This window comes from Manacus candei, unplaced genomic scaffold (genome assembly GCF_025592945.1).
Source record: "Manacus candei isolate 608988 ecotype Guabito, Panama unplaced genomic scaffold, ASM2559294v1 h1tg000047l, whole genome shotgun sequence".
In the NCBI taxonomy this organism is placed as follows: Eukaryota; Metazoa; Chordata; class Aves; order Passeriformes; family Pipridae; genus Manacus; species Manacus candei.
This window is the reverse complement of record NW_026138095.1, coordinates 11,398,012-11,415,031: the sequence shown is the minus strand read 5'-3', so window position 1 is coordinate 11,415,031 and position 17,020 is coordinate 11,398,012. Positions and strand designations below refer to the sequence as shown.

General features: G+C 48.4%; 1 protein-coding gene and 1 long non-coding RNA gene across 3 annotated transcripts in view; one reads left to right on the top strand and one right to left on the bottom strand.

The window, feature by feature from the left end:
- The window catches only part of SHISA6 (shisa family member 6), a 448,298-nt gene that overhangs the window by 184,563 nt on the left and 246,715 nt on the right, over positions 1 to 17,020 (bottom strand). Inside the window, exons 5-6 of one of the 2 annotated variants that reach the window (XR_007906238.1) lie at positions 16,076 to 16,228; positions 3,585 to 7,393 (exon numbers count right to left, since the gene is read on the bottom strand). Coding sequence is in view for 1 of the 2 variants with exons in the window: in XM_051797526.1 (XP_051653486.1) it covers positions 6,843 to 7,393; positions 16,076 to 16,228 (704 nt within the window). In the remaining variant the exon portion in view is untranslated. Of the gene's footprint in view, positions 1 to 1,335; positions 7,394 to 16,075; positions 16,229 to 17,020 lie in introns of those variants that run through there. The other variant, XM_051797526.1, reaches the window with a different exon arrangement.
- On the top strand, positions 9,817 to 15,987 carry LOC127475612 (uncharacterized). Its single transcript, XR_007906251.1, has 3 exons — positions 9,817 to 10,220; positions 15,306 to 15,368; positions 15,708 to 15,987. It is a non-coding gene; the product is annotated as an uncharacterized LOC127475612 (long non-coding RNA).

Genomic DNA, 17,020 nt, shown 5'->3' with positions numbered 1-17,020 from the left:
TTCCCACTGGACCTCCTCTGGAAGATGATTGTGGGGTATTCCTCCTCAAAGCTTCTTTAGTCCACTAAAGCTGAGCAGCAAAGAGTGGGTTGGGTTGGAAGGACCTTAAAGCTCATCCAGTCCCATCTCCTGCCATGGGCAGGGACACCTTCCACCAGCCCAGGTTGCTCCAAGCCCCGTCCAACCTGGCCTTGGACACTCCCAGGGATGGGGCAGCCACAGCTTCTCTGGGCAACCTGTGCCAGGGCCTCCCCACCCTCACAGGGGAGAATTTCTTCCCAATATCCCATCTAACCCTGCCCTCTGTGAGTTTGAAGCCATTCCTCTTGTCCTGTCCCTCCAGGCCCTTGTAAATAGTCTCTCCCATCTTTCTTGTAATCTCCCTTCAGGTATTGGATATCAGGTCATCCTGGAGTCTTTTCTTTTCCAGTCTAAACAATCCCATTACCCCTGAGCAAAGAGCAGAGCTTGGGGCCTGGTAGATGAGTGGTGGAGAAGTGAGGACCTCTGCACCACACCAAGGCAGCAGTGGAAAGGACCTGTGGTGTGTCAGCCCTGGGATGACATGGCAGCAGAATTCCTCTGAACCTCAGTGCCAGAGCTACCAGGTGGCAGAGAAGGGACAGGGGCAGAGATGTGGCACAGCTGGGTGAGAAGAGCTTCTCCCAAAGCCCTACAGTGCAAGGATGGGCTGTGAGGGAAGCAGTGCCCTCCCTGCACCCCAGAGCTGTGCTAGGAAAGGGCACTGATGTCTCAACAGTTTTATTTCCAGCAATCCTTCCCAATTCCCAACTCTCCCATTTTTCCATGTAAGTAAATCCTCACGATGCTGAAGGTATGTGAAAAAGGAAATATGAAATTCTACTCTTCCTTCACAAAAGGCAAGAGAAAATCCCCACCATGTTTCCCAGCCAGCCAGAATAGGAAGGAATCCCAAATTCAGAGCTGGGAGAAATGAAAATACAGTTTGACCCTCTGGTAGCATGGGGGACTGTTCAGTCAGACACACAAATGTCTCCTCAGCACGTTTCACATCTTGGAAGAAAGATGGGGAAACTCCTGTGTGTTCAAAAGCAAAGCAAAGCCCATGTCGAAGCCTACAGACATTCCAGAAGTCCCAACTTTGCAATTCAAGGCAAAGATGGAGAGAATATCACAGCTCATGGATGCAAACTTAGAGAAGGGCAACTTTAAAATAAAATCTTTAAGGCTTGCAAGACAGAATTTTACAGCAAATGGTAATGTCTTGTTTCTTCCCTGCTTCTTTTTCTGGTTTGATGATTAAATGCAGTAAATAAATACATAAAAATAATGACTCCTGCAAACCTTGCAGCATTCATTTTAATAGATGCTATTTAACTACACACAGAATCACAGATATCTACCTTTCAAACGCTGGTTACAAATATTGGGAAGGCCGCCAAGAAAATGGCTTTTATTTCCCCTCAATAGATATCAAAAAGAAACAACTTCTATGTTGAAATTGCCTTTATTTTTTAATCCATAAATATTTGTTACTGACAAAAGTGGAAAAATCCTTAAGACTCTAAATTTTACTAAACTGATAATATTTTTGTTTACAGTACATACAGAATGTGCTTTTACAGGTAAGTATAACAACAAGAATAATACAGAGAAAAACAGTCAAATACTGCTCATCTTGAAGCTTGTTTAATGGTTAACCAAGAGTCTGTGCAAATTACAGATACAAATGTACTTCCTCTTCAGTACTACTGTATAATAAACATGGAATCCATAAACTGGGCTAAAGCACAAAAATATCCACTTAACCCCTCTTAGGAAATATTGTCCCCCGAAACTAAAAATATTACAGTAAGAAGTGTCTTTCTCAGAGCCAAGAAATTCTTGCTACAAAAATGTCTGAGGGGTTGGCAGGGGGGCACAGGGGGCAGAGGGTCAGGGGGGCAGTGGGATGGAGACCTCCCGGACATCGTGTGGCCATGGAGACAGGGGGTGCTGAGGGCACAGAACTCGTTCACATCGACACCACCACGCCCCAAAGGGACCCTGCAGCTCTCCCCTCACCCCTGGGCTGCCACAGGGGCTTTCCCAGCTGGGTTTTGGTGAGGGCACCCCAAGAGCCGACTCTGGGAGCTGGGAACAGTCCCTTCTCCCATCTGCTGACAGACAGCACAAAGTGGCTGCTCTTTGAGGAGCAGCCCCAGCACAGCCTTATTGCTACAACACTTGGTATGAAAATATTTCAGCCCCTTTCTCACATATTCCCCTTACTTTTCACACATTGGAAATATACCCCAACCTGTACGTGTGAGATATATTTCAGCAGAGTCCCTCCTTCCACATGAACACTAAATCTGAAACAAAACCAACACAAGCTGTTTCTCCATCACATGAACTGAAGATGACAAATTGATCACAAAGTAGAACACATATTTCAAACAATTAAAGTTACCCTGTTTCATGATGAGTTTGGTTGCAGTGGTGGAAGAAGATGAAGACATGTCCCAGCTCCCAGGAACTGTCCATCTCTTACAAAAAACATGCCAGGCTCTTGCAGATTCCTGGTGGGAATGCCTCTGATGGATACAGGAACAGAAAGATGCATGCACGAAGCCCAGGTTCATGGGACCAGCTTTGTAGCCAGCCAGGTTCCAGAACAGCAGACAGAAATGAAATCTAGGCCAGGAAAGGAGAGCTTGCTACCAGAAAACTGTCCCTGTTTCTTCCCACCCACTCCCATATCCAAATAACAGATCATCATTTATAAAAGGAACGTTAAAACATTGAAAAATATTTCATTTTTCCTTAAAACATGAGTCACTGGCATTAGAAGACTTTTTATGTCAAAATTCTGTTCCATGTGGTGCTCTGTGTGGTTCATTAAAAGTAGTTTGCCACATTTCAAAGAGTGATTTGATGTAGTTTGAAGTTTAGATTGATACAGGGTCAGTCAGAATTACTGATTGCATTTTGCAGTGTGTATGTGTATATATATATTTGTGTCCATATACATACACACACATGAGATTGGTGTATAAATCCCAGTGCAGAGCACTGTTTTTTGTTGCTGCTCAGGGAATGCAAATAATGATCAGTTTTTAGGAAATAATATAAACTTTTCTATACCCCGTCTCCTGGTCCCTGCACATGCACTCAGGGAACTGGACACTCCACAGGGGTGTTTCCACCTGTGGGTTGAAGAAAAAGCTCAATTCTTCAGAGTATATTGGATTAATCAAGGCAGATTCTATTTCACTGTACAGAGGAATGTGGCTGCTTCCTGCCTTTCTCCTGAGTGCAGGATGTCCTGGTGACTCAGACACGAGGAGGAGAAAGCAGAGAGGTCCCAGTGCAGGTGGCAGCACCCCTTGGAGCTGTGCCTCCCAGGGACCCTGGCCAGAAAGAGAGCAATGGGAAATCTGGGATGCAGCATCTGCCCACCCCAGCACTCCCTTTCTGGGCAGACAGGATTGTAACACATCACACACGATGTGTCAGGACAATGACAAACAATAGTCATAAAAACACTTTGCTGCTCTACAGTTTCTGCTGTGAGAGGGTCTCAAAGCCCTTCACACCATGGTCTGAAGCCTCTGTGGAACTGGAAGGTGTTCCCATTATCATCACAGGGAACTGAAGTGCTGGGATCAGGCTGTGGGACACGACACCCGGTCACAGAGCAAGTATTTGTTCAGTGACAAAATCCCAGAGTGAGGAATAAGGAAAAAAAGTAACCAAAGAACACCTGTGTGTGCTGGAACATCACTGCCCCATCTCCCAACCCAGCCCAGCACACAAAGCAAGCCATGGGAGCACAGCGTGCCCCACTGGTATCAAGGGCATTGTTCCTTCCCAAGAAAATTTGCTGAAAACTTTCTGTGGTGGTGGCAGAGTCCCTGAAGAGATTTGGCCCAAAAAGGGTGGGACACATCTGCTTAAAACAGTTGAGTGGGTGGAAAAGACAAGGAAATGGGGCTTAATTTTCTTTGGAGGGTTGTTGCCCAGATAGGACAATTGGCAGAGGGCTTGGTGATATCTGCCAGGCAGAATAAGAGAAGACCCCGAGGTCAAATGACACGGGCACAGCTCAGCATCTGCATGGGCTGCTTGAGGGAAAAATTCCCAAATCTGCATCTGGTCCAGCAACTTCTTAGCTCATAAATGGAACATTTAGACAAGGACTAGAGCTTGAGACAGACAGCTATGGGAATGGAAAGAGAGGAGTGTTCACCTACCCATGGCCTCACACTGCCACCTCTGCTCCTCTGGCTCTGCCACCACAGCTCCCGCAGACTCTGGGGTGGCCTCTCCTCTCCCACAGTGTTCATGTCTCCCTGCCTGAAGAGGGGAAATCCTGGCCTTTCTTGGGCCAAGAGTGAATGGAAGAGCCCCAGAACCTCATCAGGGACTGACTCCCCATCAGCCCTCTTAGTGTCTCTTATCCTCACAAGAGTCACAAACTGGTCTGTGGGAAGGTCAGCACAGGGCAATATTGTCCCAGGGATTGTCTTCTGGGAGGAAATATCCAGTGACTGAGCTGAGGAGCTTGGAGGTAGTCAGGGGAGAGTGGTTCCCTCAGGGGAAGGGCAGGAGAGGAGGTGTGAGCCTTTTCTCTCTCATCCCTCCCATGCCATGAACTGCCACTCTGATCCACAGACAGTTCTGGTTGTTGCTCAGAATGATTTTGCCAAATCTGAACCATGGAGACTGTTATTTATTCCTTTCCAGCTCAGTTTCCGTCAAACAAAGCCCCAGCACCTCTCACTGATGGATCCTTCTCAGCACAGTCTCCATCTGATGGGGCAGAATAAAGCTCTGGAACTCATACCAACAGACCCATGTGGCCACCCCACCAAGGCCTGCCTCTAAATCCCACTGGGATAAGGACGTGCTCCTCCTGCCTACCCTGACAAACCTGGTGCTGCATCAGAAACCTCCACAGGAGACTCATAAACCTCCAGAGGAGACTCAAGCTCCCAATCATTGTTTGCTACAGGACTTGGCATGTGGAGCTGGGAGCATCATTAAGGCCGGGAGGTGGGAGGTATTTGAAGGGAGGGACCAGGGCAGAGCTGAGTTCACTGAGGTTTAATGTAGGAAAAGATTTAATTGGAAATGTAGGACATGAGGAGAAGTGTCCAGGAATGTTCTTACAGCCTGAATTAGTCGTGCCACCCAGAGGAGGGAGCGTGGCTGCCGGTGGGACGGGCAGCGTGGACAGCATGTGGTGGGACCCCCAGGGCACACCATGGACAGGGTCCAGCACCAGGAGTTACAGCACTGGGTCTGGCTGGCCTTCCAAACCTCTGAGACCCTTTCCCGGTCCCAGAAGTGTGTTCTGATGTGAGTTAGTTCTACAGAATTTGATAGGAACACAAATAAAAGGGAAAAAAAAAATAAAGCAAAACCAAACCCAAATCCAACAACAACAACAACAACGCAAAACCAAAACAAAAACAAAACAAAAAAAAAACTAAAGCAAAGCCCAATCTGGCTGGAAAGCCAAGGATAAAACCCTCACAAATTCTGGACCCACGAGTCTCTGTTTTAAAGATTTTACAAATATACAGTATCTAATTAGCATTATATCAGATATACAACATGCCCATTAATTATAATTATGCTGGATATATAATTTATATGCATGAAATGTAACTGTCTTCATGGTTAGGATTGGTACTCAGTGGAATTGGAATTTGGAAGGTTTTCTTGGGAGGCCATCACATGGAGAGAAAATCATGGAAAGTTACCGACCTGCTTTTGGGCAGAGACACCCCCAGTCTTGTGCTTCTGCTGAGGGCTGGGGAAAGATTTGCTACATAAGGAGTTCTGGGTTGTAACTGAGAGGAGAAAACGTGTTCAGAAACAGGGGACCTGGGCCAGTGGAAAATGCTGTCAGGAAAAGATTCTGAGGAGAGATCCAGGCTCAGGGGCAGGGATGGAAACCTGGCCTTGCAGGGCTCTTGGTGCAGTTGGGACCTCCCCAGCACGGCTCAGCAGGGCGAAGCTGAACGAATTCTGGTGCTTTAGGTTCAGCAGTGGCAAGAAGCTGGAGGAAGAGAAACCCTATTCCTCCTTCCTATTTACATGTTGGAGACACCAAGATATTAGAATGATGAGTGGAGGAAAGGGAAACAAGCATTTCAGCGTATTTGTGCTTATTGAACACATCAACCCCACTACTTCCTACACTGAGAGAGCAGGCGATTTGTAGGCACTAGTATGTTTGTATCTTATGAGTATATTTAATATATACTAAAAGTTTATTTCTCAGCCAGGCTATTCTTGTCCCTAGATCTGCCAGTCCCCAAGGAAAGTCTGCCCTTGAACTTGCTCCAAGGGTGACAAGGAACAGATGTGTGGGTGCTGACTGGTGTCGAGCAGCCTGGGGGTGACCCCCCAGCAACCAGAACTTCCCTCCTTGCTACAGAAAGACCAAACATGAGGACAAGCCCCTTCCTGACAGGATGGGGTGCTGTGTTTCCTCCTCTCTACCTTGGGCTGCATGGGACTGCTTCTACCTGGAGCAACGGAAAAGTCCTAAATTCATGGGAACAATGAGATGATGCAGGTGAGCCCTTGGAAGGAGCCATCGATTACTATGGCTTTCTTTGACAGAAACTGATGCACATCAGGAAAATTTCCTCTATTATCCCTCACTATTGTCTGTTGGCTTGCTTGGGTTCTTCTCATGTCACCGATGGAGGGGTGGCTTTAAAAACAACGTGGATGGGACTGTCAGAGAAGTCTTTGCAGACACTGAGTTAGTAGAGGTTACCTTGGCCTATAAGGCCACTGCAGTGTGGGGTGCTGTGGCCACCCCCAGTCCTTACAGAGTATGTACAAGGCCCGAGGTTCTATCACACAGTCACCTCAGTCTTGCTGGCCGTGCGATAGTGGTGGTGGTGGCCGGGGATGTAATGCAGTTGCTCCACGGTGTTGTGGCGGCGCGAGGCGAAGGCCTGGCGCTTGGCCGAGGTGGGGGTCATCCCCAGAGTGTTGTACAAGTTATTTGAGGCACTGGGATGGGAGTGCATTTTTGACATCCTGTAGCGATCCAAGACGGGTGTGGACACAAAGACATCCGTGTGGGACAGTGCCCGGGACATGGACTGCTCGGGGTACCCCGAGCGCTCCGGGGACAGCAGCGGGTCCTGGGAGTGCAGGCGCTCGGCCGACAGCAGCTGCTCGTCTGAGAGGATCCGTTCGTAGGACATGCTGAACTCCTCGGGCATGATCCTCTCAGGGGACAGCACCCTGTCCTGGGACATGGCCCGGATGGGGCGGCGGGGCCTGTCCCGGTGGTTGGTCTGTTGGGACATCTTGATGACGTTGATGGGGAGCGTCCCCCGCGCCGCCAGGTCGGGCAGGTGCCTCCTCCTCATGTAGTACTCGTCAGCCTCCTTGTCAGCTGTGGGGAGGGAAAGGGAGTGGTTTAGGAATGTCACAGTGCTGTTCCACAGGGGGAAAGGGAACTGTGCACAGCACACAGCCCTGGAGTGGCCTCCTGGGGACACCTCAGGGACCATCAACCACCCATGTCAGGAGCTGCCTGTCAGAGAGACCCCAGAGAGTTTGAATTGCATGGGGATGGGGGGAGTCCCTGTGCAAACACCCACCTTCCTGCACCATGAAACAACAGATCCCACATGCCATCCAGTCCAGACTTGGTATGACGTGATTTACACAAAAGGCGAGTTATGGAGAAAGTAGCAAATGTCACCTTCTCAATACACTTCTAAAGCAAGGACAGGGCAGGTGAGCTGAGCAGGACAGTCCCCCCACTTGAGGGAATGCACAGCTCATCTCTGGCCTCAGACATGGATGTTCCCTGGAGTCCATGAGTGACATCATCACATTTTTAATTACCATTTTTGAATAGTTGTAAATGTGATCACAAAACAGGTTTGGTAGTCACTGGATGTTCTCACTGAGACACTGAAACACCTGCCTAAGGTTTCAGTTTCCATTTTCTCAGACACCTTCGTTTGATAGAATTTATCCCATGGAATGTTTCGTGCTCAATTTGCTGTTTCTGCATCTTAAATGATCTCTTTTGCTCAGAAACTCATCACCCCCCTCCACACACTCACCCTCCTCTCTTTGGCTTTTAGAGAAACACTAGAGACTCAGTGTTGGCTCCTGCAGCTGTACCATGTTAGACCACTTAAATCCTACAGCTGGAATGACCTGATTCAACCAACATTTAATTAAAAGAAGCAATTCCACAACTGTTTCAGATTTTTTTTTTTTTTTTTTTAAACAACAGAAACACAAAAACTTCCTGGTTAACCCCTTTGATGTTCATATGCTGTAAACTGGGATTACTTACCTGGAAGGAGGCTTAGCAGTTCTTGGGCTTCAAGCCCAGTGCAGCCTGTAAGGAAATGTCATTAAGGTCAGGAGGTGAGAGGTACTTGAGGGGAGGGAGAACTTCCCTCTGTGCCTGTGGCTGCAGAGATGAAAGCACAGGACATCAGTCCCTCACCAGAATGGTCTCTGTCACAAGGAGAAGAGCACAACATTGGCCTCTGTCAGGGGTCAGGGGATGGAGAATGTTTAATGCTCAACACTGATCACCTCTACGAGCCTCCTTCCTCATTTCTTTGTCTGAGATATTTCCTTGGTGTGTCCAGAAGCACCTCTATCCTTTCTGGCTCCAGAAGACCCTAGAGTGAGCCCCACCCCAGACACCTGGCAGGCAGCCCTCTTCTCCTTGGAGAAGACAACACAACCCTCACTGGTGTGTAGGAAGGGGACTCCACATGGACAGGTACAGCAAGTTTCTCCACCTTCCAGAGGAAACAATCTTCTTGAGAAGTAACCTCATAGGAGCATCTTGGGATGGAGATCACAGAGCTGGGAACACACACCCACGAGACCCAGTGTGCACTGTCCCTACCAACTTGAGCTAAGTGTTGATTGGCAAAGACATCCTGTCCTACACGTCCTTGGCCAGCTCCTGGGACCTGACATGAAATTCCTTTGGAAAGTCTTTTGCTTATAAGACAAGTATGATAAAGATATATGATAATGATAATAAAGAGGGACACCATTGATTTTCTCAGCTCCAATATTTCATTCTGTAGTAGGTGATGTGAGATGGGAAAGTATCAGATGATAGAAGAGGAGAATTTCATGTGCATAGAGATTCTGAACGTTGTTTGAGTGACAAAAAGAGCAAAGCTCTGCTGCAGGACAGTCTGGGCAATCCAGAATTGGGTAAGGAAGGTGGTCCCACTTTCTGTAGGCATCCAACAGGCCTAAAAGTGAAATATGGGTGGAAATTTCCTCTCTCCTCTGAAATAGCCATAAATCTGTTGGTTTGATGCACCATGCTGGCTGAGAGTTGAAGACAGTTGGCTGGTGTCCCATGAGGCAGAGCTCAGGTGGCACAGGGGGTGCTGACACCATCCCAGAGTTTGCTCACAAAAATCACAGAATCTGCTGAGTCAGAAGGAACCCACAAGGATCATCCAGTCCAACCCTCAGCCCTGCACAGGCCCATCCCCAAGAGTCACCCCCTGTGCCCCAGAGGATCAGCCAAACCCTCCTGGAGCTCTGGCAGCCTTGGGGCTGTGCCCACTGCCCTGGGGAGCCTGGGCAGTGCCCAACCAGCCTCTGGGGGAAGAACCTTTGCCTGAGATCCAACCTGAGCCTGCCATGACACAACTTCAGAGTACTCCCTCAGGTCCTGTCACTGGTCCCCACAGAGAAGAGCACAGTTACCCAATGGTGCCTGAATGTCTTCTCCAGCCCTGGAGAGCTGTCAGCACCCTGTGCTGGATGATGTCACTTATGTGTGACACTTATCTCCTCTCCCAGACATTCTCTTCACTGTTCCCTGGACCCTGCTCCTCATGGGCCCTTGCACAGTCCAGAAGATCTGTGAGCAGGGTGGTTGGTTCCCATCTCAGCACACAAATTTACAAACTGAGAACACGTGCAAGGGCCTGTTGGCACCATCACTGCTGCCAATCTCTTCTCTGCAGCCCACACACCACCAAGGCTGAGGTCACCCACAGCTCTCCTGCTCTGGCACACTTCCTGCTGCTGGGATTTGCTCTCCAGAGCACATGTTGGAGGAATGAGTCTTTGTTTTTTGCAATCAAAAACTTCTTGGAATAGTATCTCATGGCAAATATCAGACAGCAGCTCCTCTGGTCTCAAACACTTTTGTCTTTAAAATCACCCTTGAGGAAGCCTGAGAAGGACAGGGGAAATTCCATATGGCCACAGTAAGTGTAGGCATTTTTATTCCATAGTTTATTTCTATAGAAATGCCCCACTTCGTGTGCACAGGCTTGGTACTGGTGCTTGGGGCTGGCTGCAGAATAGAAATGAAGCAATTACAACTCTGGCACTTGGCCTCTGCTCTGGATGAGAGGAGTTCCACTGGATTTGCCCAAGTGGCTCTAAATAGATGTAATTAAAGCAGAGAACATCCCAAATGGAGATGTGCTGGGATGCCCATACCTGGCTGTGGTAATTGCCAACAGGAGCTAAACCAGCTTATGTGAGGTTTGCAGCGTCTGAGGCTGCTTTAGTGAGGTGAATCAGCTGATGAAAAGTGGTTTGAAGTTGTTCCTTGCTAATTTAGATTAAACCCCCAGCATTTCTACGCCTTAAATTTTTTTTTCCATTAGTAGCATTAAAAATATCCTTTTTTCCCCTCTCCCATCCCATGTACAACTCTGTACAGCCATTTGCTGGCCATGGCTAAACCTTTTAGGGAGCTGATTTCATTTCAAAGGTTATTCTAAGCTCACACAGGCTGTGCCCCCCATGATGCTGAGGGACACGTGTGGATGTTGGCACAGCTACTCTGGGAGGGTTTCCTGGTGTAGACACGCTTCACATCTCCGCCTCAAAGGAATCAAAGCTGAAACAGCAGTTTCTCATGAACAACAAGCTGGTTTAGGCAGGCACCAGACAGACTTTTACCAGGCTGTTGCCTCTAAAAGGTGGTGTCAGTGTGAGCCAGTGGTGGAGAACGAAGCCTGACAGGAGGCCAAGGTTCTGCAGCACACACGTGCCAAGAGACAAGAGACAAGCTCAGCACAGCTCTGTAACCACAGTGTTTGTGCACCCAGGGACAGCCAGGAACCAAACACAGCCCCAGGCTTTGGAGACTGGAGGCTCCAGTGGATTGGGGTGGGAACTGGGAACGTTTGGTTTCATAGTTGGCTAAAACCAAATTCTCCCTGGGAACAGAAATCACAGAATCACAGAATGGTTTGGATTGGAAGGGACCTTAAGGATCAGCTCATTCCACCCCCTACCACGGGCAGGGCCACCTTCCAGCCTGATCCATCTCATCCTCATTATACTGGGACACTGAGGCTCTCATACCACTGCTCCTTATCTTGTCATTGGTATGAGAACAGACAACTGTAGTTTCAGGCAAAATAAAACTACCAGTATGTTTCTCCATCAAGGAGATGGAGACTCTGCACAATCCCATATGTTTCTCCATCAAGGATGTGCTTAAAAATTCAAAAAAGTGGATTCCAAAAGGCCAGAAATTGTGAGCAGACAAAAAGAAATCACTGGTGTATTGATTGACAAAAATTTCTCTTTTTTTTAAGTCAGTCCCATTGTTCTGGGTCATCACTTGTGTTTTTCAAACATTTGGACCTGGAAATCATGTTTTCTGCACACTTTCTGGGTTTTTTTCATTGGTTTTAGTTGGATTTTTTTCTGCCCTTTTTTTCCTCCTTTGGCAGTTTCAGGAACATTGACCAGGGCTGATGTCACCAAATTTCAGGAGTATTTGAGTGCTTCAACTGCCTTGATTTTAGGATAAACTGATTTTCCCTTAGACTGCTTTTTGGGGGTTTTTTCCTCCCATTTGTGGGGAAATCCCCAAATAAGTGCTCTCTAAGTGCTCTTACTCACACATTACACTTCAACATGTCTAAGGCAGAGCACAGCTCCTCTGACACTGGAATTAGAGAAACAAGGAACATTTTTGGTGATCTGGGAAGAGAATATGGAAAAGCCAAGGGGATTTTTGCTTCCTGTGGTTGTAGTTAACGTGGTGAAAGTAGGTGCACGTGTGTATGTGTGTGTGTGAGGCCATTAGAGTAATTCCTTTGCTTTTCTTAAAGGTAGTTCCTCTGTTTTTCTTTCTCTGCAGCTCCAACATATTCTCTCTTCTGGCTTGTACCTCCTGTTCTAATTGGCCTTAACATTTTGAAGCTGCCTATTCATTTGTGAAGATTCTTTAGCCAAAACCAAGTGGTTTAATATGCCTGAAAATATCACCTTCCTTCCTGACTGACCTTTCTCACTTAGCTGGAAAGAGCAATTCCCTGGAGCTCTGGGCAGGATGGAATTAATAGGGCAGCTCTTGCTCAGCCAGAGGTTCCCACACCCACCCACCACTGCTTTTCCCACCTTGCAGGGCTGCCAGGGCAGGGCTGGAGTAGGTCTTCCCATGGAGGGGGTACCCAGCCCCTCAGAGACCTTCCTACCTCTGGGAGCAAACACTGGGTGGGGTTTCCTGTTGTCTGTGCCCTGAAGGAAGAGCTGGGGAAGTAAAGAGCCCTGGAAGCAGAAAGCTCCCATGGGACTTGGTTCTGAGTGGCTTCCATGCAGTCAGCAACCTGTTCCTACTGCTCCTAAAAGGTCTGGGGCACCTTCAAGCCTTTGCTTTGGAAGGAGGAGAAGCCACGGTGCTGCTTTCTCAGTGCAGTGGCAGGAGAGGTGAGTGCCCAGAGGTGGAAGCTCCCTCCTCAGTGCAGTGCCACTGGCCAGGGACACAGCAGGGAGCCCACAGAGTCCAGAATGTGCTGGCCCCACAAGGATCATCCAGTCCAACCCTCAGCCCTGCACAGGCCCATCCCCAAGAGTCACCCCCTGTGCCCCAGAGCATCAGCCAAACCCTCCTGGAGCTCTGGCAGCCTTGGGGCTGTGCCCACTGCCCTGGGGAGCCTGGGCAGTGCCCAACCAGCCTCTGGGGGAAGAACCTTTGGCTGAGATCCAACCTGAGCCTGCCCTGACACAGCTCCAGCCCTTCCCTGGCTGCTGTCCCTGATCCCCCCAGAGCAGAGCTCAGTCCCTGCCCCTCCTCTGCCCCTGCCCAGGAAGGTGGAACTGCAGCTGAACACACCAAGTGCCCTCAGTGTCCTCACACGGCTTCAAATCAAGGCCCTTCCCCATCCTCCTTCCCTCCTTTGGACACTCTCCAATGGCTCAATCTCTTCCTTCCATTGTGTCCCCCCAGACTGCCCCAATGTTGAGGTGAGGCCGCCCCAGGGCAGAGCAGAGCAGGACAATCCCCTCCCTGATGCCCCAGGACAGGGTTGGCCCCCCTGGGCATTGTAAACTGGGGTTATTTTCCAGCAAAGAGCTGGGCAGCCCCTGAGAGCAGCTCTGGTGTCAGAGACACTGGGACCCTCCGAGGGGTCACAGGGGACTGTCCTTCCCTGATCCCAGCACTGAACAGACACAGGATCCCTGATGGCTCTGTGGCCAAGGTGGCTGAGGTGGAGCTGACCGTGCCATTGCTGAGCTCTGTCCTTATCTCTGGCAAAGAGATACTAAATTTTATTTTTTTCTTAATTGATTATTCAATATTCTTGGGCAGAAATTGTCTTTCACTACCTGTCTCTGCTAACTGGAGGAAAATAAATAACATTTACCTGCCTGGCAAACCCAAAGAAATGCAGACCAGCAGCTGAAACATAGATTTAAAAAGTATCTATTGCCTTTTATTTTACTTAAACAGAAATATTTTATTTGTTAAGGAGCTCTTCATTAACTTTTTTTTTTATTATTTTTTTAACCCTAACAGGGAGTTCATTGGAAAGAAGTAATTTTCAATATGAACAATGAACTCCTAATAAATAATTTTCAAACTCCAGCATTTAAATATTACATTCTTTGTGTTACCTTTAGCTCCTTCACATGGAATAAGAAAATTATATTGCTGGTATTTTCCAAGGGAAGTTCTGGGAGCTCTGTGCCTGTTTTCCTTTGGCTCTGGAGTAGAGCAGCTGTAAGAAAGTGATTCAGTGATTCTGGAGGTGCTGAATGTATTCAATCCCAGTGGGAGCTGAGAGTGCTTGGCACTTTCAGAGTCCAAACTGTCTATTTAGTTACTCAAAAACACAGTGCCAAGCACTTGGTTTGGCATTTACCAGGTGCTCTGCAAGAGGATGCGTTGGTGCCTTGCAAAGATCCCTGAGCTCTGTCCACACCTGCCCTGGAGGGGGAATAGCTGGTGTTTCCACTTCTAGGGTTGATGGTGCTGAATATTTAAGGGGGTCACTGAACCCCACTCAAGGCAATGGCCAAAGACAAACTCTGATGTTCTTGGATTCATGTTGACTCTCAGGGATCCAGTGAACAGTAACAGGGACAGGAATGGCCCAGAGAGTCAGGAAAAGCTCAGGAGAGGAGCACTGACTGCTCAGTACATTGTTGAGAACATTCAATCTTGGCAGCTTAACACAACTTTTGTCATTTTAGACAAATGTTTGTGAAACCATAGAATGATATTGTAAAATTCCAGAATGGTTTGGGGGTTACAAGGGACCTTAAAGCTCATCCAGTCCCACCCCCTGCCATGGGCAGGGACACTTTCCACTAGCCCAGGTTGCTCCAAGCCCTGTCCAATCTGGCCTTGGACACTTCCAGGGATGGGGCAGCCACAGCTTCTCTGGGCAACCTGTTCCTGTGTCTCCAGGGGCTATATTTCATGTGTTGGGAAATTTTTATTTCAGCTGAGAAATGAAAATAAATTCTCACCTCGAAACGGGGATATTTTGAAGCAGTAATATTACAGTGCCACGATTTCAAGGGGTTTCCAATATCAGATATTACACCCATGAACATGGACTGTTCATCAGTGGGATACAGTGGGGGGGAAATTCTTTTGGTTGAGAGTGTAAGATCCAAATGTTTCTAGGGAAACATGGCACATGGCAAACTGACTGATGGAGGTGGCAGGTTCCAATCTCCAAATACCTGAGCTCTGTTCTCCAACACAGTTAAGCACATGTTTACTTTTAAGCACACCAAATGCATTTGACTTAATATTAAACAGGTATGTAGTCCCATGTTGAAGTGTCAAAGAATGGACTGAGGGGTTTTTTGTGCTACATTTCCTTTGTCTCTTCTGAAAAATATTCCACAGATATATCTTATGGAAAATCCAAGGGCTTCCCTGCCACTTAATTGTGTGTGTCTCACTTAACTGGCTAAATTGGGAATGCAAGTTTTATTCAGACTAAGGAAGTTAGATCTGCTCCTCATCCTCACCTTCTCTCAGTGAAGGTATTGCAAGTATAAACACCTAAGTTATTTCTCTAAATTAGGCACTGGAAATACATGGCTGCATCCAGAAACTGCTCATGGAAACATCCAACTGCAGACCCAGGGTGAGTCTGGACAGAGCATTTGCCTGCACAAAAATCCCTTGTGTTTCATAATCCCACTGAAGCTGAAGTTTGTCATCACTGAGGTGATGAACTGCAGCATTACAAGACTGTTGGCAGAACAGGGCATGAAAGAGCAAGACAGGAGAGATCCTGACCTGTGTGAATAGAGAAATGTGCTGGAATACCCAAACCACTGGATCAGTGCAGGGCACAGGCCAAGACCAGCTCTGGGCACACACCCCATGGAACACAGGGATCACAGCACTGCCCAGGGATGTCACCTGCTGACACAGATGCTCCCAAAAATCTCAGCAGCTTTCTGCTGTTATCTGGTTCCAGCTACTCCTGTGGATGGAGAGACCTGCCCTGGGGTGCCAGGGTGAGCTCTGAGTCCCCTCAGCCTTCCTGGATTCCAGCAGAGAAAAAAAGGATTCTCAGCGGACTCCATCAGGAGCAGACTGAGGTGGAGGAGTGGGAGGCAGCACAGCAAGGAGGTCAGTAAGCAAATAACCACATGTACTCTCTTAGTAATGAAATGACTCTTTGCCTCTCCTCATCCTTGATGGGAAGTGACAGCCAAAGGAATCATTACTGGAGTTGCCAACCCGGGAGAGCAGAGCAGAGGGAGGAGGTTATTGGCTGAACACTGAGCCCAGTGAGGCTCAAAACAAAGAGATACAAAGGAAATGAAATGAGCTGACACCTACTTAGTCTCTTCAGAGAAGAATATTTACTCGGGTTCGTCTTGACAGCAGATTCATAGGATGGTGGGAGGTGAGAGAGGTTCTGGAAGGACCTGGAGAAGGACAGGTCGTAGGGTTCGGTGGCAGAAGTGAGGATGTTGTTCATTCGTGGCTTGTCTGCAAAAAAACAACAGAGAAAGGCAGGTCTATGGTGTGCACCAAACTGAGAGGAGAGAAGCAAGTCATTCCCAGACTCCAGCAGGCAGGGAAGCTGTACCAGAGCCAGCCCCAGTGACAGGATCCTGGACACAATTCAACCTGGCACCGGCAGAGCAGAGAAATGGATCCTGTGGAGATATTTCCTTGTCCACAGTGATTATGGAGAGAAGCAAACTGCTGCCTCCAGAGCACCTGGAGCTCGGGGGGAGGGGGGTCTGGGCTGTCAGTCACCCACTCACCAAGGGGGGCTGTGGACTGACCCCAGTGCAGCCTGAACCAGCTCAGGCAGCATCACCCACCTTCACCCCCACAAACTGTGCTCTGCCCACCCCCAGAGACACAGAAACAAGCCTATGGGGTCACTTTAACTGGGGCTGATAATCAAATTGCTTTCTCATGGTGCCGGACCTCTGGTTAATGCCATAAGCCTGGAGGCTCCTGGGAAATGCTGGTCCATGGCCCCAGACGTTCTGGTGGGATCTGGGATGTTCTTGCTTCCCCTGCACTCAGGGAGTGTGAAGTGGGACTAAGGTAGCACATCTGAGTGCAGTCAGATGGCCAGGCAAGGTGTTTGAGAGGTCCCTGAGGCAGGAAAGTGCTGTCTATGAGGGTTGGAGGGTGCATGAGGGTGCCCCACACCTGACGGGTTGAAGGTGCCCCTCTACTGATGTTCATTTTGTTGGTCACTGAGGGAGTCCCCAGCCAGTGTTTCAGTGCCCTGTCAAGATCTAAAGCTGAGGGCACTGGCAA